Source organism: Abrus precatorius, unplaced genomic scaffold (assembly GCF_003935025.1).
Source record: "Abrus precatorius isolate BTA unplaced genomic scaffold, Abrus_2018 Scaffold9, whole genome shotgun sequence".
NCBI lineage: Eukaryota > Viridiplantae > Streptophyta > Magnoliopsida > Fabales > Fabaceae > Abrus > Abrus precatorius.
In genome coordinates this window covers 17276695-17298881 of record NW_020874439.1, presented here as the reverse complement: position 1 = coordinate 17298881, position 22187 = coordinate 17276695, and the positions used below count along the sequence as shown (strand labels likewise).

The 22187-nt window shown below is 28.4% G+C and overlaps 1 protein-coding gene across 1 annotated transcript in view; it reads right to left on the bottom strand.

The window, feature by feature from the left end:
- LOC113850911 overlaps positions 1-19771 on the bottom strand; it is a 105847-nt gene extending 86076 nt beyond the window's left edge. Inside the window, exons 1-4 of the mRNA XM_027481429.1 lie at positions 19167-19771; positions 17808-18859; positions 9802-9805; positions 898-1401 (exon numbers count right to left, since the gene is read on the bottom strand). Coding sequence (XP_027337230.1) covers positions 898-1401; positions 9802-9805; positions 17808-18859; positions 19167-19771 — 2165 coding nt within the window. The remainder of the gene's footprint in view (positions 1-897; positions 1402-9801; positions 9806-17807; positions 18860-19166) is intronic.
- Between the last annotated feature and the right edge of the window lie 2416 nt (positions 19772-22187).

Sequence of the window (22187 nt, the reverse complement as noted above, 5' to 3'; positions counted from 1 at the left end):
TAAGTGCACATTTATATATATGATCAAAAGTAGAGAAAATTTTAAGTAAGAAAATTATAGTTGGACATACAAGTATGTGTTACTCTAGTTGACTCATATAATGCAAGGTACTTGCTATCATTTCTCAATTTTATTTTTCTAAAATATAAGATATGTCTATTTTTTTTATTTCTTTAAATAACTTTGATTGATTTTGGAAAATACCCTAAAGCGAACATGATATACAATTTTATCGAACTATCATTGCTAATGAATTATAAATATGAGTTAACTTCAATGTTTTTTTTCTAAACACTTAATTATCCTATTTACTCTAAATTTTCCATACTTTTTTATCATCTTTTAACTACTTTCTATAAAATGTGTTAAAAATTTAAAGGTAGCTCAGTAACAAAAATGACAGGAAAAAAATAAATGAAGAAAGAAATGTGGATATGGCTGACATTCTCTGAGGTCAAATTAAAGAAAAATACTTTATAAATAACTGTTTGGGTATATATAGTTAAAGAGAAATAAAAAAAGAGAGGGAAAAAATAATGAATATGATAAATAATGTGATATAATAAAACTAAAAGATATAGAGATAAAAAAATATTAACATTATTAAAGTATTTATCAATCAAAATTTAAAACCAAATACACATCTTCACTGGTGTGCAAAAGGGACCGAATGGAATAGTCTTACAACGGAATATATTGTCAAAGTACTTTTTACCAATCAAAACTAGAAAAAATAATATTTATTTTTTTTGTAAGATACCGTCCATTCTAAAGTGTTATTTTTAAAAAAAATTAATCATTGGTTATTTTTAATTTAGAGACAATATTCAGTGAATTTCTGAAAAATCCTAATATTAAGAGGCAACGAAGAAAGAAGAAATTGAAGTGGTAAATTACCTAGAATGTAGGACTACGAAACCTGCAATTCCAGCAGCTTTACGAAGCGCCGTCTTCCAATTCGTTGTTACAATGTCTTGTGCACGCCGTTGACTCTCTACAACGGGTCTCTTGTTCTGTGCCTTCTCTTCTTCCGTCGAAATCTTACCCCAAACATTTTCAAAAGCTTTTCCAAACTCACCTGTTTGGTGACGCACTTCAGAGGGATCCACACCATAAAACACTGGCAGAACCACTTGCCCTATTGTTGTGTGACACTCCATTATTTTCTCCAATTCTTGCAGACACCATCTTGAACCTGCGTAATTTTTTGAGAAAACAACAATAGAAATTTGAGATTGTTCGATTGCTCGTAGTAGCGAGGGTGAAATGTGACTCCCCTTTGAAAGCGACTCGTCATCCTTGAAAACAGTGATTCCATCTTGTTGGAGAGAGGAACTGAGATCAGAAGTGAAGGTAGCACGAGTATCTTCTCCTCTAAAACTCAAAAACACATCATAGATTCTTCTGCCATTCGGGTTTTCATTCTTACTCGACCAAGTAAAAGGTGCAACCATCGCTAAAAGAAAGGAAGTAGTCGTTGACTCAGGAAAGTGCAGTGTTGTGTAGAAAAAAACGGAAATGATGAACGCAGGTGCAGGGTTTAAGTTTTAGCCAAATGCAGGGGGCAAAAGTTAGGACGGCACAGTAACCATGACCGGATCAGGATTCTCTCCCCTACCATAAGAATTTTTGCATTTTTGTTTAAGCGAATTATTTTTTATTTAAATAAAAATATAAAAATAGTAACACATAAAAATCATATTTGCCCCAAAAAATAAAAGAATTTTATTCCACCATAACCAGCACTTTATTCCATCCACTTAAAAAATACTAATATTTTACTATGGGTGAATTATTGGTGTCAAAAAAATTTGTTAATTCAAAACGGTGGGATTATGTTTTAATATTTTCTTAATAAAATAAAAATGTATTATATTAAAAATATCAATCATCATAAATATTTTTGTTGTTTATAAAATTTTATTATATCAATTATTTAAATAAGAATTAAAGTTGAAAATATTTTAAAATTTTGAATGTTTAATTAAAGAAAATATAACTACCATTATGAAAGTTATCAGTTATAAATAATTCATCCTTTGAATTAACTTCTAAAATATAAAATTTTAACAAAACTTAAATTATAAGTATAAATGTTGTAATTAAATTTATGTTATAGTATGATATATTAAAATAATAAATAAATTTATTAGTATAAATTTCAAGATATGTTATTGATATATTAAATATTAGTATAATATATTATTCAACAGCGTAGACTTTCAAAGTCTAGAATAGCTTTGTAATTTTGTTAGACAAATATTACACTAATAAAAGTTTTTTTAATACATAAAATATTTTGTTTGTTAATAAATGATATTTTTTATTGAATAAAATTAATTTATTTTTATATTTTTTTAATTTTTCACAATATTATTTAATTATTTTAAAATATCTCAAATTAATTTTTATTTAATTTTTTAATAAAAAGAAAATAAATGAAGTTATATTTGTAAACATTAATACTTATTAATATTTTAATATAATTCATAAGACTTTAATGAAACTTTTGTGAGTGTGTTTGAGAATATTTTTTAATTAATTAAAAAAATATATTTTTTAGAAAAATATTTAATAAAAATAACCATTTAATAAAGTAGCTGAAATAACTAGTTATTAATTTTTTTTTTAACTCTACCCTTAAATGCTAGTTTCAAGTACGCGTTGAAAGTATATATTTTTTATTTCTATTTATTTTTTAAAAAATTCTCCTTTATTCGTTTCATTTCTAAAATCCTAATGCTTCTACCTCGGGCATGTTTAAAATAATATAAATTATTTAGTACAATTATTAAATCTTATTTTTATAATAAAAAATCTTATTAATATAAATTTATTTGTATTATCTTATTTGATTTAACAAATTTATTTGTAAACAAGATTAGAATTAAAATTTTGTTATCCTAATTTTAAAGATGATAAATGGTTTTAAATAAAGTAAAATATAAAGTTTTATAACCATTTAAAAATATATATAATTAACCAATTTTAAATTTGAATCAAATGATTATATATGTCTTTTCTATTTTTTTTTATATTTATTAACTAATTTAACAACTAATTTTATGGATGACACTTAAATTTAAATTAATACTTTTTTGACTCAAATCGACTTAAATTTAAATCCAATTTTTTCCATTTAAGTTTAGGTTTTCCCAATTTGCATGTAAGTTATTTGTTGATTTGTTGGAAGATTATCTTGACTACTTAATTATTTTTCTTCCCATTTTGTCACTTTTGCTACTAGAATTGCAAAGGTTAATGGGGGTTGATCTGTTTACTAAATTATTGGAGTTGATATGTTTTCATGAATGGCCTTAGCTTAGACATGTAGGATTATTAAATGCAATAAGCTCATTTAGGTAATTACTGTGAAAACAAAGTTTAGAATTTATTTAGAGATGTGTTTTTCCATAATTGTATTTACTAATTTTTATATTTGTTAGCAAATTCTAGCAAACTTTTGATATTTCTGGTGTGTATTCCTTTTACAGTTACCACTTTTTATTTTATGGTTTTCTTTTCATTTTTATTTTAAAAATTAAAAATATTATAAATACAATAGAAAAATATATTCTCCTAAAACATGTTTCAAAAGATTCATGGATGCTAAGTTTACCCTAAATTTTATAACATATTAACAGTAATGGTAATTCAAGTATTTTATATGTTTTATTTTGCCTTATCTTGTATAAAAGTATTAGAATTTAACTAAAATACATTTACTGTGAGTTTCAAATACAATTGTCTCTGCTACAGTATAAATAAAAGAAATATATATTATTTTAAGAATTTTAACTTATTTCAAAATGCATGTTGCTTTAAAAATTAACAAAATTTTGATTATTAAATTTTATCCATTATTTTATTGGAAAATTATACCTTTTTTTTCCTTAATCTTATTTTACTTTCATTTTATTTTACTATGAACTTGCTACCATTTAATTTTAGAACCAATCACCGTAAGTAATTATGAATATCTAATTTATTTTAGAGTTCTATTATATTAATTTCATTTCATTCATTTTTTTTATTTAATTTTTATTTTGTTTTGTTATACTTTTTATTTTAGATTCCTAATTTATTTTATTTTAGCTTATTTTAATGGTAAAATTTCTCTTTTCATCCTCCTCTAACTTTTAAAAAAGTTTTAAATAGGTCATTTTTTCGTTAAAAACTCTAACTCCATTAGAAAGTTTTGTTGTTTTGTGTTATATAACACCCCAAATTTTGTAATATTGTTTAACTATTAATATAAATATTTATGTGAATTTTTGTGTGTTTGTGTAATTGATTATATATATATATATATATATATATATATATATATGAATGGATGTTGAAATTTGCACTTGAGTGCGTGATGATGATATTGATGTGTATAAATGCATATGGATGCATATAAATGTATTTGTATATGATTGGATTGGATTGATTGGACTAAGAAACAGGTTATGTGCGGAATATTGAGGTGTTCTCGCTGTAGCGAGAGGGCTCTAGGAGGAAGGCATGAAACTGTCGCCTTCTCACTGTAGCAAGAAAGCAACAGTTTGGGGTACATTTTTAGGTGCAGTCTCGCTATAGCGAGATTCTGCAGAAACTAGGATGCAGTTTTCTGTGAGATTTTCACTGCAGCGAGAGAGGGTGTCACTGCAGCGAGAATATCTTGCTGTAGCGAGAGTGTCACAATTAGAAAGGGATTTAAAGGACTCTAGGGTTTGGGAATCTCATTTTTCATATCTCCCTTCTAAAATTCTTTGATTCTCTCAATTTTAAGCCCTATTTTACCGATTAAATTGTATTCAAAGTTGTTTGGAAGCAAGATTGGAGGTTAGATTCACGTTTGGGGGCGTTTGGAGATAAGTTCTATGGTTAGGGTTTTGGCTTCTCAACCTCATTCTTTGTTTTCATGGTTCTCTTTGAGTTCTCATGGGAATTCTCCCTGTATTTAGGACATAACTTGTGTGGGAGGACGATTCTAGTGTTGATTCACGTTGTGGGTCTTTGAATTGAGGTAAAAGGAGACTCTACCCTATCTTATTTTATTTTGTTTACCATTTATCTTGCTAAATATTGCTATGTGGCTGAGATAAAGGAAAGGAAGTGTGTGATTGATGAAAATTATTGTGCATTTGAATACAATGTGGTTTGATTGTGGGGTTAACATACCCTTGATTGATAATGTGAGTGAATGTGTGAGAGCATGTCAATGATTGACGATTGAATAATGTAAATAGATAGAAATGGGTGTAGATGACATGTTGAATGTAAGTGTGAATTTTGTTGAAAATGATGTGTGATGGAATAAGGGCATATGTGTCGAGTGTTATAAATGAATATGGGCCTATGTGCCGTGTAATGTGAATGAATATGAGCATTGTGCTGTGTACTGTGAATAAATGTTGTATGCAATAGAAATGCGTGAGTTGGGCATGCTAGATGTCGTTGTAATGATGCTATGAATGGTTCAACGATACACTAGAAGTGTAGAAGATGAGGACAGTAGAAATACCTTAGGGAAGAGAGAGTGGTGGTGATACCAACAGTAAGCGTGGGTGCACTACAGGCCACACACTTTCCTCCTAACTAGACCTCTGACTACTACTTTTGTCGAGTGACTTGTGACTGCCCACGTGGTATCCGTGCAGTGGGGGTAACCGGCGACCATCCATGGTATGAAACTGTGATCATAGTGCAACAGTAAGTGTGGCAAGTGCAGTAAGTGCACATGTGTGTAAAATATTTTTGTACCGTGAATGTATCGGTTATGAATTGAAATGAAATGCTTGAAAGTGTCGTTTGTGATTGATTATGCTTGTGTAGAATGTATTAGAAATTATGTGAAATGTGTGAGGTGAGACTCTATGTTTGTTTGTGTGTGTTGGGTAGTATAAAGTACTCACTCTTACATTTATTTTTCAGGTGACCAAGACGATAAGCACCAGACTCATTGAAGGAAAAATGAAAAGTGAAACACGAGTGATTATCATATCATTTAGGGTATATTAATTTCAAATGTATTTATTTAAAATGTGATTTTTGTCATTCTTTCCCCTCCTCTCCAAAATCTCCATTGCAAGCAACAACTTAATGAGCTTTTCCAATCACCATTAGAAATTTCATTAAGATTAAACTCTTAATTATACCTAAATTATACTTCATAACCTAGAGTTTCTTTGACACATCTTAACACACATTTAATAGTTTGAAGATGCATTTCACATGCACAATGAAAAGAATTTAGAAAGAACACTTACATATTACAAAATATTAGGTCTTATTTTTTAATGAATCATTTTATATTAACACTTTAGTATCTTTAATCACTACCTCTTGATACTATTTCTATGATTAATTCATTGTTTTATATTAGTTTTATCAGTTTGGGCCTATTTGAACCTTAATTAGTAATTATACCTAATCATTGCATTTTAGTGCTTTTGACATTTGCTCACTATTTGAATTATAACTCTTGGTGCAAGTAGATTTTTTTAGTGATTCATATTGCATTGGAAAACTAACTCAAAAAACTTTAATTTGACATCTCATTCATTGGATTTGGAGTTTTGAGCTAAAAGTTACAGACATTTGAAGTTAGTTCCCTACTGTTGTTATGAGAATTACGAAAATTAAGTGTCCATTAGTAATTTACAAATAAAATTTAGGCCTAATTGGACTTTATGACTCATTTTACTTTTTGAACTTATTAGCTTAGATTTAGTCTAGAGTTAGAATCTATACAAGAGATGTAGTTGGAGGAATTATGGAGACAAAATCGTTTGACTTTCTTCCTTTTGACAATTTCGTTATCTTTTGACTTTGAGTTAATTTGAGTTGTTTCTTGTTTCTTCTTTTCTCTCTTCTTTTCTTGCAAATTTGTTTTAGCCTTTCCATGATAATTGTCCTTAAACTTGTATTTGTATTTACAATTATGATGGATGAATAATTTCATAGATCAATTTATGAATTTGATTCTGCAAAATGATAATGTAAGAATTTTTATTTTAATCTAATTTAAAACCTTATTTCTTACATTCTCAATTTTGATACAAATACTTTTAATTCGATCTCAGATTGTGTCGATACAATTCAAGATAATTCGCGTATATTAAATTCATTACTCTTATGATATTAAAACGTTTATTCGCGTAGTTCAGAATTTTAAGATCAAAGTGAAAAGAATTGTATCAAACCAATCAAGATGCTTGTTCAATGATCATTAAAGAAATTTAAATTAAAGACGCATGTTTTTTAATTTAAATTCATAAGTTAGATTGAGATTGGTTTCAGAACCAAATTTGTTTTACAAAATAGAAATTATAAGTTTATCATTTTTTGTTTTTGGAATTCCTTTGTGTTTTTAATTTCTTAATTACGTTCTTGTTTGTGTTCAAAATTCTTTTAATTTTCTGTTTCATTTTTAACATTTGTTATCAAAGTCTTTAGAGAATGATATAGGTTTGCCTCTTAATTTACTATATTTAAATTACATTTTATTTAACTAAGTACAACATTGATCATTGTTATATACTACATGAGAGACTTAAAATTTTTAAAATAGTCTCATTATTCTTTCCTACATTGTTCTCTTTGTCAAAACTTCAACTTTTGAAACATTAGAGTACTCATAAGTTGAGTTATTCTTTTAAAATTTTATAATTTCTTTTGAATATTTCTTGTAACAAATAACAATTCTTTTACATATTTCTTGCATATATCAAGACTTTATTATCTTTTGTTTAAACCTCCTCAACAAATATAATATTACATGGTCCAAGTATAAAAACTAATTAAAATAACATAATTCAAACACATAAAAAATTACTATTTATTAATAATTTAATTTTGAGTTAAACTCTATTAATATAGATTTTTATTAAAAAAATTAAACTAATATAAACAATGAGAATTTATGCTATAGTATGATATTAAGATAGTTAATAGATTTATTAGTATAAAATATTAAAACATATATTATTAATGTATCAAATGTTAGTATAATATATTATTTATTTAGTATAATTTTTTTTTAAGACTATAACAACATTTTAATTTTCATTAGATAAACGCTATACTAAAAGTTATTATAAGGCATAACAATTATAACAAATGATAATTATTATTTTTAGGTAAATGATAGTTTTTCAGTGTAAACTAAATTTCTTACTACTAAAATAATTAAAATTAGAGAGAGAGAAAAAAAAAACTCTCTTTAAATGGTTCAAATTCTCTTGGTACAATATTAAAAATAAAATTTGTGATGAATAAAAAATTATTATAAATATAGACAATAATTAAAAATAGAGAGAGAAAAAAATATCTCTTTAAATGTCCTAAATTCTCTTATTAAATCTTTCCTGTATTTACGATGAATAAAAATTCGTTGTAAATACAGGAAATAATCAAAATTGGAGAGAGAGAAAAATTATAACTTTAAAAGGTTTAAATTCTCTTATTAAAATATTAAAAAAAAAGTAATGATAAAAAATCGTTGTAAATATAAGCATCACTAAATTTTAGAATGGGAATATATTCCATCTCTTATTGGAATAAAGAAAATATGTCTCAAAATATATAAAATTCTTTTAAATAATAATAAGATTTTAAAAATTAGTTAAAATTTTCACTCAGTAGAGACAAAAATGAATCCTCTCTAATTAAAGATGAAATTTATTTCTCACTAATTAGAGAATGATTGATTTCCTAGCTTGTTAATTTGAGATGTAATATTTTCTTCGGTTTTAGTATTTAATTAGAGAAAAATTTTATTCCATCAATAATTTGAGAGAAAATTTGATTCTGATCAAATATAACCATGGATTTTAGGCTATAAATAAAGAAACAAAACTAAAAAAGAGTTTTCACAACTTACTCAAATAAAAAAAAAATAATGGCTTTAACACTTAAAAATTACTTTACATTCTTTCTTTGTAGGTTTTTTTTTATAATGAATATAAAAAATTTATTTTAACCAAATTTCAAACACCATATTCTCATGATCTTAATAACTACATCAAGCTACAATAAAATAGTTTAAAAATCAGAAAATCATCATTTGTAATGTATTGTAAATCATTATAACAGTTTTTAACTTCTTTTGATGGTTACTTCATTTTAGTTTTGATACATAATATTTGTTCATTATTTAAAATAATTTTTAAATTTTAATATCTATAATTTGAATATTTTTCATATAAGTACTAGAATACAAAATTGTGTACGTAGAAGTATCACAATGAAAAAATTAATTATGTGCGTCAAATAAAATTAAAAATTATTTAAATATAAAATTATAGTGTTATAACAGAAGTTAACAAAAATATTATTTTAAAAATATTTTTTTCTTTAAGGGCTTATTTATAAATTTTTTTATGCATTGAGCAAATCAAAACCATGAATTTGGTATAGAAATTAAATTAGTATTTATTTAAATTTTAATAATCTCCTAAGTTAGTGCTCAACTTAAAATAACACTTCTTAACTTTTCTAGCAATAATCGAGTTTACACAATAAATGATTATTTAAATTAAACACAATTGAATTAAAAAATCAATAATAATACACTAGTTTCACGGAAATTCCAAGCAAAATACATTTTAGTGATGTAAACTTAAAAAAACAAAACGAGATTAAATATATTTGTTAATTTATACGAAAGTCAGACTGAATAGGCATTTTCTTTTCTATTATACTTGACTATTTCTGGTAAAATAACATATAAATCATGAGACTAAATATAATGAGCAAAGCCAAGCAAATACACAAGAAATTTAGTATCGCCAACTCAAGGACATAAAATACCTTGCTATTATCCGCAAAACATTGTTTCAAAATTTCAAAGATAACTTATCAAACATAATTTAAATCTAAACTTCAATCATAATACACACATTTGAGTTATTAAAGAAACTACCAAGATATGTTTGGTTCCTAGCAATAGCCATTCAATTGCAAACTCCTGTCGCCTGCATTAACATACTATTAATTCTACTAATCAAAATATCACATTCTTAAAAGTACCCTAACTACACAGCAGCTCAGTTTGGTAAAACTTCTACAGTTCTTATAAAAAAAATATTCAACATAAAAAAAAAAATCATTCATAAGTTAAAAATAATTTATATTTTCAAATTTTAAAGAAAATAAATGAAAAAATTCTTAAAGTTTCTCAAAAAAATAGAAAAGTATAAATTATTTTTAATTTATGAAAAAAATTAATTATTTTTTATACTGATTTTTACTCTTAATAGAACTTATCTAGAAATTTATTTAAACTGAGTCAATATAATTTATACTTTATTAAGGAATTGTCACTATAACTTTTTTACGACCACTGGTATCTAAAATGAATATTAGCCCTTCTAAAGCATTACATTCATGGCTTCAGCAACCAAAACACTCGTAACCACTAACCTACATGCAAAACCTTTAATCTACAACTTGAAGTTATCTTTGATCAATCCACCATAACTAGCAACACCAATACGAGGTTTTTAGACACGATGAAAATTAATTTTGACCAAAATATTCTTCTGCCATCTTGTATCTTTACTCGCACTTTCTTCTTTTTTGTTCTTGTTTAAAGTGATCTCTGGACCGCACTTGAGGAGAAATCGACCTGATAGTGCATATATTTTCATCACCAATTACATTCTTATTTGGTGCATTGTTATTCTTTGCTTTTTTTTCAAATGGTTCATCATATACCAGATAAATTGTTATCTTCCTCACAATGAATCCATTCTCAAAAACAGCAACAACCTCTACTTTGTTACCGGGTTCTGTGTTTGATACTATCTTTTGCCACTCTTCATCTTCAAAGGAGCTTAGTGTATCTCTGTTATAAAGCTGAATGATGGTCTTTGTTTGATTTATCATCAACAAATTCATAAGTCCATCTGATGTTTTATCATCTTGGGTAGAATAATGAATAATGCATAGCATTGTCTTCAAGTTACGTCCATTCACTTGAGGAACTTCTAAAATCACAGAAGAACCTTCACAATTGAATGTAAACCACTGTGGATGATTGTCACTAGGAAGTGAACAAATATCACACCCTTTGATAGTCATATGCTGTAAAAGAAGGAAAAAAAATACAAAAAGTTTTTTTGAACAATATTATATACCACTTGATAATTAAGCAGTTAAAGAGATGATAACTTATAGGAAAAAAATAAATTGTTAAAAAAAATTCAAATCTAGGCATAGAAACATTTGCTTGAACTGTTAAAATAAAGACTATTAGTCCAACTTAAAAATATTATACCAGCTAAAAGAGTGAGAGAGAATGTTTCAAAGTTATATTAATTAATATTTATATCGTGATGATAACATGCTATACTGCTAAAAAATCGTACACTTCGAAGAATTTAACAATTTTTAATTTTATGAAACAAACTATATATAAATCACTTCATTGGTACTCACTGTAGCTAAATTGATATATAACCTTGATGAAGAGAAAAGGGAAACATATTTGGTAGTTGCGTGTTTAATATATTTACATTATCATTATTTGTACATTTTTATAAATTCTTTAATAAATCCTAAACATAACTAACAGGTTAGTAATCTCTGTTATTGTATAAATTATTATTATTATATACATGCATGCATCACTTATGTTATTTCTAAAACAAGAAGTTAGTGGTCTGTGTTATTAATTTGGAAGAAGGTTAATTTGTATAAAAGTTATTTGTATATTAACATGTTGATTTGTAGATATATTTAATCGTCAAATTTTCTTATTATACTTATTTCCATAAACCAGTTTTACTAAATAAGAGGTCTTGTCACTAAGTTTTCTGTTTCTTTTTCATATATATCCTACCAAGCATCACATGTATAAATTTGTGTACATTATGAAGTAAAATGCATACTGAAAGAATATATCCTCAATATTAAATAGTAAAAAAGAATAATTTTTAAACACTGCCACATATGATCATTTCAACCGTCAATATCTAACAGGATATGTGTGACAATTGTATAAAAAATATGTTAAAGCATAATCATTTTAATGGGATGGATTTAGTATTTCATTATTTTAATTTTAATTATAAGGAATGCTAGAACATTGTACAACATGTATTTTACATTGAAAAACAAATTGTTAGAAATATGTAATTATAGTAATATTATAAATAAGAAAACTAGTATTTTTATAATTATAATAATTTCATAACTCTATATTTTATATTAATGATCTTTATAATAAATATATGTTATGTTATTCGTCAAAACATATGGGTCATCCTATGTTTCTTGTATTTTTGTTTTAACATAGTATCTAAAGTGTAACGTAGGATAATTTTAATATGTAATTATCTAATGGGTCCACAGTTCATTAGTGCAAATTTTTTCAATAACTATTTTTTATAAGTAAAATTATTCTTTTTGTCTCTTAAATTTAGAGTAAAATTTATTTTCATCCTCTAACTTTTTTTTATTAATTATTTTTTTATTGATGTGTGGGGTGCAAGTCATATTGTATCTACTTTAGCATAAAAATATTTTAATATCTTTATTGATGATGATTTTAGATGTACTTGGTTATTTTTAATGAAAGATCATTTTGAGATTCTTTTATATTTTTAAAACTTACTTTTTTGAAATTTAAACTCAATTTGGTGTTCAAATTTGTAGTTTACAAAGTGCTAATGCTTGTAGGTACTTATCTAATCAATTTCAAAATGTTATGGCTTTTAATGGTGTTCTTCATCAGACCTTTCATGCCCATACTCAACAACAAAGTGGGGTTGTTGAACGAAAAAATACATATGATTGAAATTGTTTGTACTCTATTGTGTCATAGTCAGGTTTCTCATTGTTTTTGGGGTGATGTTGTTACTACTACATGTGACCTTATTAATAGAATGTCATCCTTGGTTCTTCAAAACCAAGTCCATCACTCTTTCTTATACCTTCACCAGACCCTTCACCATTTACCCCTTTGTGTCTTTGGGTCAACTTGCTTTGTTCATGATCTTAGTCCCATGCTTGATAAACTCCCACCAGTCTCTCACAAATGTGTTTTTCTATATTACAATAGGTCTTAGAAATGTTATAACTGTTACTCTCCCCACTCTTCGTCGCTATTTAGTTTTGGCTAATGTCATTTTCTTTGAATCTTTTCCTTTCTTTACACCCAGTCCTCCTTTTTCAAACTCTGACTCTACTTCTTCCCTTTCTCTAGGTTTTGCTCCTTTCCATTATCTTCCATCAGAGTTGGAAACAAGCAATGAATGATGAAATGTGTTCTTTTCAAAATAGTAGTACTTGGACCTTGTTCCTCTAACTCTTGGAAAGTCTCTTATTGGTTGCAGGTAAATCTTTAGGATCAAGGTTGGTCCTAATGGTAAGATTGGTTGCTTTAAGGTTCGCTTGGTGGCCAAAGGTTATACAGAAATATTTGGTTTGGACTACGACGACACTTTCTCTCCTGTCGCCAAAATGACATTTGTCCAACTACTCATATTTATGGTTGCTATCTGTCACTGGCCTCTTTTCAGTTTGATATCAAGAATGCTTTCCTTCATAGTGATGTTGAAAAAGAAGTATATATGGAGCAATCTTCTGGACTTGTTGCTTAGCGGGAGTCTTTAGAACTTGCTTGTCATCTTCAAAAATCACTTTATGGTGTCAAACAATCTTTAATGGCATGGTTTGGTAAATTCAGCATAGTGGTTTAATAGTTTGACATGACTTAAAGTGAAGCAGATCAATCCATTTTTTACTGTCATTCAACCTTAGGTTGTATTTACTTAATTATATATGTAGATGACATTGTCATTATAGGAAGTGATCACCATGGCATTGAACAAGTAAAGCAACACCTATGTCAGTACTTTTGAACAAAAGATCTTGGCAGACTTCAATACTTTTTGGGGATTAAGGTGGCACAATACAAGAGTGGCATTATGATTTCTCAAAGGATGTATGTAATGGATATCCTAAAGGCAACAATATTGATGGGGCCCAAACCTGTTGATACTCTTGTGGATCATAATACCAAGCTTTTGGCAAGTCATGGAGAGTCATTTTCATATCCAAAAAGGTATAGAAGACTTGTTGGAAAATTAAATAATTTGATAATATCTCCCCCTGAACATCTCTTTTGTAGTAAGTGTAGTGAGTCAGTTCTTTAACTCTCCTTGTGATGGATATTGGGATGCAATAATCTACATTCTAAAATATATTAAAGGAATAGTTGCATTAGCTTCAGCCATTCGAATTTTTGATATTTTTTTTATTTCTCATCAAACGAATGACATCTTCTTTTGGAAATCCTAGCTATTCTTACCATAATATTGGGGAACCTTATTGCTATTACACAAACAAGCATGAAACGTATGCTTGCATATTCCTCCATAGGTCAAATCGGATAGCTCTCGGAAAAGGTCTCTTATATGAAGATAAAGGACATATTTATGAGGTATTTAAGTTAGAGAAAAAATTTTGAGATGAAGACTGCCACTTCATCAGAGAAAAATTTTTATCCAAAGACATCACTACTAGGTTTGTAAATTTTCATGATCAACTAACAAATGTCTATACCAAGTTTTTAAGAGGTCTTCGAATTAGTTATATATGTAACAAACTTAATGCATATGATTTATATGCTCTTACCCGATGAGAAATGTTGAAATTATGAAATTATAGTAATAATGTAAATAAAAAAATTAGTATCTTTATAATTACAATAATTTTGTAACTATATATTCTATATCAATGATTCTTATAAACATATGTTATGCTATGTAGTCAAAATATGTGGATTCATCTTATGTTTCTTATTCTCCTTTCTCAACACAAACAATTATATAAACTTGCGTATATTTCTTTATTGAAGGACTTGCATGTATAAAAGAATTCATATATAATTTATATTAAGGTGAGATTTGAAAGAGTTTATTGAGAAATTTTATAAAAATAATTTATAATTTGTATAAGCTCTTTTTCACTTATTCTAAGAAATATTATAATCAAAATTTATCGCATAAGCTTTCATATAAGAAGAATTTATTAAATAATATTTTAATTAAACTACGTTTCTAAATACATCCTAAAAACTCTACTAAAATGATAAGGCAATAATTAATGTTACCTGTTTCTACTAAACATATAGTATTATATAATATATATATTTATTTATCTTCAAATGATGCTTGTATGAAAACATAACAAATAGATACATGCAAGACAAAGAGCAAGAGTGAGAGAAAACCTGTAAAATGCTGTCTTTAAGAGTGTTGGTTATTTGACAATTCATTCCCATTTGAATTGAAAGGGATTTCACACAAGTTTTTGATTTGGAAATGTGTGTTAGACTGTTGGATTGAATTGATGCAGAAGCCTTCATATTAAGTACTTGTGATGTGGTTGCAATTGATTCTTCCAATCTTTTAGGATTCGTCGCATATAAAGCATTTAAAATTCTCGCCACGTATTGAGATAGTTGTAGTTCAGAGCCACACTCCATCCAAAGACTTTGAAGCTTTGGAAAGTCCGTGAAATCTCTGGAGATAGATGATAGCTCATGGAAACTACTATTTACATCTAAAGAAACAAGAGATGACATGTCAATAGATGTTTGAATCAGAGACGAGATATTATTTGTTGGTGACATCCAAGACCAAATGATAGAAGGAAACACATCACGTGAGAATCCCTTATGGCCACATAAAGAAATATAGCCAATGTTTTTTGACTTTACTATTGAAAACGGCACACTTGTTATCGCCGTCTTATCTGCTATCAAAGTTGTCAAAGATTCCATTTGCTCTATGTCCTCTTCCAACTTGTCAATCATTAAGCATCCAGAAAGAATGAGAGTTTTTAAAGATTTTAACTTATAGATACTTCTTGGAAGGTTGCCTAGACTAATACAATCTTTTAAATTTATAAGAATTATTTTTCTCAAAAGTCCAATGGTATTGGAAATCTCACTCAAGCTTCGACAGTCCATGAGTATGAGCTTTTCAAGATTAGGCAAATTTGAAAAGTCTGATACCTTTATCAAATGATGAGAATGACTAAGATTGAGGATTTTTAGTTTCTCCATAGGCTGCAAAACAAAATATTATCAATAAAAATTAGCTAAGAAACTTTTAAAAAGAATGGAAGCAATTACATATAGAGTGGAAAGTAAACTTTTTAATCAAAGTATTACTTTCGCTTTCAAAATTTTCCATCCAAAACTACTTGCATGCATCTAATGTCATATATAGAAATTATTATAAGCAATTGTGAGATTGTTTTAAAGAGTTTTTTTTTTTTTTCCTTTTCAGATAGGTTTTGAAATATGAATTTAGAACATCTTTAATCAAGTACTCAAAGATTGTAGGCCTACGTTTTTAATAACATCACTTCTTTTTCTTATATCGAAGTTTTTGCAAAAAAATTAGGTGGCCATATGTTATATATCTATTATATTTCTCTCTATAATAATATATTTTACTTATAAAAAAAATATATATCTATTATATTTGAAAGGGCTTACATTTAAGGTACGTATTAAATAAATTAATAAAACTCATTTGACAAATTAATTTTTTGGAAATTAAATTTTGTTCACGGTTAGTTTAGAACTTCTCTATACTATCTCTCAATCAAGAATTTCTAAATTATTAACAAAGTTTTACCATTACAATATCTATATACAACATCTGACTTTTCTACCGCCGCGCTATGAAATCATTTCATAAAGTTTTAAAATAGTGTATTGGAAATGAAGTCAATGTAGAGAAATCTCCAATTTCATAACTTTTGGGAAAAGAAGTGTTATATATATATATATATATATATATATATATATATATATAGAGAGAGAGAGAGAGAGAGAGAGAGAGAGAGAGAGAGAGGCACACAAATGTTTTATAATAATAAATAACATGTTTCACAATTGGAATATTTGGAAAACCCTTATCAAGATACTTGTAAAATTAAAACGACTAAAAGATTAAAAAATAAAATTGTATCTTTGAGCACCATACAATAAAATAGTATTAATGTGTTTTTAGTTTAACTTGTTTTTAAAAGATAATTATTTACTTTCTTTTTGTAGCTTCCTGAGAGTGTTTTCAAAAGATAAGTGAATATTTTTCATTAAAAAACAATTCCGAACATGGACTTGGTATTTAGGAAACTTAATTTAAATTGTCTCCACAAAGAAGGAACACGAAAACAACTTATGAAATGCTAAAAAGAGAAAGTACAATTAATACCTGAGCCTTTTTCCACAGATGTTTGACATTGCTGTTTTCTAACTCAATAGAAACTAAACTTTCTTGATAGAGGTTTGTAGGTATACATGCTAAAGGAAATCCATGCCAACAAAGCCATCTCAGATTTCTTGAAAGATATTCAAAATTTCCATCGAGTTGCACTCCGACAAGTTGAAGTAATCTGAGTTTTTTCATCTTTTCAAATGCTTTCGTATTGAAACATTTTGTATTAGTTCCTGGAAACTTTAAAGCTAATCCCTCAGTAGCTTTTGTTCCCTGTAAAATAAAACTAATAGAGATTAAAAATGTACTAACTTATGGATTCATGGCAACTTAAAATATTGCAATGAAACATATCAGTTGTTACTAGGAATTACAAAGCACGTCAAAATCCAACTAATTTTCAAAGTTCTTATGATAACAAAAAAAAAATAAAGGAATGTTAGCACTTGAGTAATAATAAATGTTTATCCTTCTTCCTTTAGCTTAAGATATTTTAAATCCAAAAACAATGCAAAGTTCTTACAATTTGTGTTGATAGCACATTAACCACATCCTCATGAAACCATAATCTGCTACGCTTCTCAAAATCCTTTGGGGATTCAGCCCGAATGATTTCTCTTCCCATATCTCGTAGCAAATCATGCATTCCAAGCTTATTCTTATCATTGACAGTTACAAGGCTTCTCTCTACAAGGACACGTATTCCGTTTTCTGCGAAAAGTCCACATCCGTTCAATATGTGTATAACATCATTTCGGTCCATCCCAATAAAGAAACAAGCTATATCAAGGAATATGTCTTTCTCTGTGTCATCATTTAAACCATCATAGCTTATTTTCAACTTCTTTTGTACTTGATCATTGGGAATTCTTGTGAGTTTCTCTAATACAATTTCCCACTCTGTGACCACCATATCAAACAAATAGGACCCAAGGACTTCGAGAGCTAGTGGCAGTCCCCCAGAATACGCTACTACATTTCTAGAAATTTCAGCAAAACCACTTTTAGGAATTGCTTGCTTGAATGCATGCCAACTAAAAAGCTCAAGAGATTCACCTTCATCCATTTCCTTCATTATGTATACTTTGTCGACCCTATTCCCTCTAAGTATACTCTTATCTCTGGTTGTAATAATTATTCTACTCCCTGAACCAAACCAATTACGACTTCCACACAAAGCATTCAATTGGTCTAATTCATTCACATCATCAAGTACAAGAAGAACCCTTTTACATCGAAGTTTTTCCTTTAATATACTTTTTCCTGATTCAGTGCTATTTATCTTTATTTTCACTTTCTTGTAGATATCAAACAAAAGTTGTTCTTGTAAACTCACTTGACCACCATCTTGCCTCCAAGTTTCCCTAATATGTGCAAGGAAGCTCCTACCCTCAAAATTGCGGCCAATTTTGTTGTATATGGCTTTAGCAATGGTTGTTTTACCAATGCCTCCCATCCCCCACATTCCAAGTAGCAGAACATCATTTGATAGATGGTTGTCTAGTAGCTGAATTATATCTTGCACTCGAGATTCTATTCCCACAGGATTATCAGCAATGAACAACTCTGTTTTGTCTAGCAAACGTGTAACATTTTCAACAACATTCTCAATAGCCTCACTTTCATTCCTAAAACACACACACAAAAAAAAAAAAAAAGACAGATAATAAGTGGAGAAAAATACTTATCAAAGGTAGAGGAAAATTTGAGTAAGAAAATTATAATTGGACATAAATGTGTGTTTTACTCTATTTGGCTCATATAATGCAAGGGACTCATTACCATTTCTCAGTATTTTATTTTTCTTCTGTTATAATTTAAATAACTTTGATTGATTTATGAAAATACCCTGAAGTGATCATTAAAAAAAATTATTCAGTGAGTTTGGGAAAATCCTAATATTAAGAAAGAACGGAATTTTAAGTGTTAAATTACCTAGAATTTAGGACTACAAAACCTGAAATTCCAGCAGCCTCACGAAGCGCCGTCCTCCAGTTCGTTAAAACTCTATGTCGTGCTGAAATCCATCGAGTCACCATGATGTGTTTCTTGTTCGCACAAAGTCCAGTCAGCAGCTTCCGTTTGGTGGTTGTGTATCTGTTAGAATGATTTTGAAAAGCATTTCCAAACTCACCTGTTTGGTGACGAACTTCAGAGGGATCAACATCATAGAACACGGGCAGAACTACCTGACCTATGGTTCTGTGACACTCCATTATTTTCTCCAATTCTTGTAGACACCATCTTGAACCTCCATAATTTCTTGAGAAAACGATGATAGAAATATGAGACTGCTCAATTGCTCGCAGAAGCGAGTCTGAAATGTGATCTCCCCTTGGAAGCGAGTCGTCATCCTTGAAAACGGTGATTCCGGCTTGTTGAAGAGAGGCAGAGAGATGCGAAGTGAAAGAAGCTCGTGTGTCCTCTCCTCTAAAACTCAGAAACACCTCATACATTCTACTGTCGTCATTCTGCAAATCAGGAAGTTCCAAAAAGTCATCGTGAAAATTTTCATTAAGAAATGCACCGAAATCATCCATGGCTAAAAGGGGCTGATAAAAGTGAAAAAATATGACAGAAAATGTTGGTTGACTCAGAAATCTGCAGTGCTGGTGTTGAAGAAACCTGGAAAAGATGAATACAGCAGCAGAGCTTAAAGCCAAATGGTAGCAACAAAGGTTTTTCTCTCTCCTCATATTTCATATTCCACAGGGCAACAACCACAGTGCCCCCGCGATGACTTACTTTCCGTCAACTTAAAATATAGAGTTTTAGCCTTCTTCTTTTTTTTTAAATCTTTCATGTAAATTATTTTTGTTTTAGTTCTTGTTTTTAATTTCTCTGATTAATACGATTTAACTAAAAATTATTTTAATAGATAATAAAAATAAAAATTTATCAAAAAATTATTTGAATGGAAAAAAAAAAAAACATATTAAAACATTAAATATATAGTAATTGTTATGATGAGAAAAAATTGTTGAGCAGAAACCAAAGGGGTGGTAAGATTTTAATAATCTTCTTTTTGGCATAATGACCATTTTTCATTTCTTTTCAGAAATCGGCGTTTTAACTTAAGAAAATATAACTAGACTTGAATATCTTTTATATTTTTACTTGTTTATGAAACTTATTTAACTATTTTACACTTTTTTAACTTTATTTTTATCTAAAACATTTAAAACAAAACAAATATATGAACAAATTATAAATTAAAATATATTAATTATTTAATACTTTAGTATAACTATATACTGGCATGTTACGCAGGTGTTTAATTTTTTTTTTTAAATATTACAAATCTATTTTATTTATAAACAAGGTTTAAATACCTTTTAACTACATTCAAATAGGGCTAATGTCAAAAAATTACTTCAAATTATTTTTTTTATTTTAATGTCTAACTAATTTTTTTTTCAATTTTATACCTGACGTTAATTTCTGTTAAATGATGACATAGTTAACAGTTTGTCACGTCAGCGTCAATCTCTCTCATTCACCTCATTATTAAACCACTACGTTAGATTCTACATCAGTATTTTTAAATTCAAAAAAATAAAAAAAGTAAAATATAGAAATTTAAGTGCGCAGTGTGAAAATATTGAAGATTGAAGCTTAAACCACCAGTAGGCAGTTATTCAATCTTGATTTTCAAGTGAAATATTTTCAAATAGAAAGTAAAAAATCGTTGAACCCCTTATCTGACATTGTATTTTGTTTATCATCTTCATCTTCACCTTTGCTGTTTTTCGTTTTCAAAACAAACATCAGCGTTGTTGTTTTTTTTCTTGTTTCCAAAGCACCATGATTGTTACTAGAGGCAATGTTGTGGACATTGTCGACATTGTTAAAGGTAAGGGTTATTTGATTAGATTATTAGGCTTTCTTTCATAAATTTTTGCTTTACCTAACACGAATATTTGTTCCTTTTTTTATATAGATGGCTTTCAATGTTATAATTAATCACGGGGGTCATTTTGAACTTGACCCCATGATGCACTATGTTGGGGGCAAAGAGACTATTCCTTTGAAGAATATTGATATGGACAGGTGGTCGTACTTTAAAGCACTTGAGATTTTAAAAGAAGACTTAGGTTACAGAGAACATCCTGTGAGGATATGGTGGAAATTTGGTCCTTCTGACTTCAAGAAAATCAATTGTTATAGTGTAGCGCTGGACATGGCTAATTTTGCCATGTGTAACAATGTGAAGGTTGAAATATATGCTGTTTGTGAAGGAGGTAATGAGGGTGTTGTTGGGGATAATTTTTCCAATAGTGAGGAGGAATCTCTAAATGAAATTCATTTAGATGAAAGTGAGGAGGATATGACTGATGACATGGATGATGGATTTGATAGAGACGCTCCAGAATTTGGGCAAGGTAGAAGGAAGAAGTCATTTGCAAAGAAAGTGAATGAAGATGCTGAGGCTGAGGAGGTAGATGTTGCTCAGAGTGTTCATCAACCTGACAAATTCAATGTTCATGTAGAGGTTGTCTGAATTTCTGGGGATGAAGATTCTGTTGAAAAGTCGACACCTCAAGGAGACTTACCAAGTGTGCTTTAGAGTGATGGTCAATCTACAAGAAGGGTAGCTGTTGGTGGTGGTGTTGCAGGTGTTGGGGGTGGGGATGCTGCTGTTGGGGTGGGGATGTTGATGTTGGGGGTGGTAATGGTGTTGTTGGGGGTGAGAATGATGATGATGATGCTGGGACTGCTGTTGCTGTTGAGAAACCTAAAAGTGAAAAAAAAAAAAAAAAGGTTACTAGGAAGAGACAATAAAAAAGAGTGAATATTTTTTGTCAGAGTAATCAAGGTTTACACAATACAGATAATTTTTTATAAGGCACAAGAAATACAAGTAGATGACATTGATCATGGTTATGCAAGTGAAGAACTACTCAGTGGTGACTCTGAGGAAAATGGTTATATAATGAAATATTCCAAATTTAATGC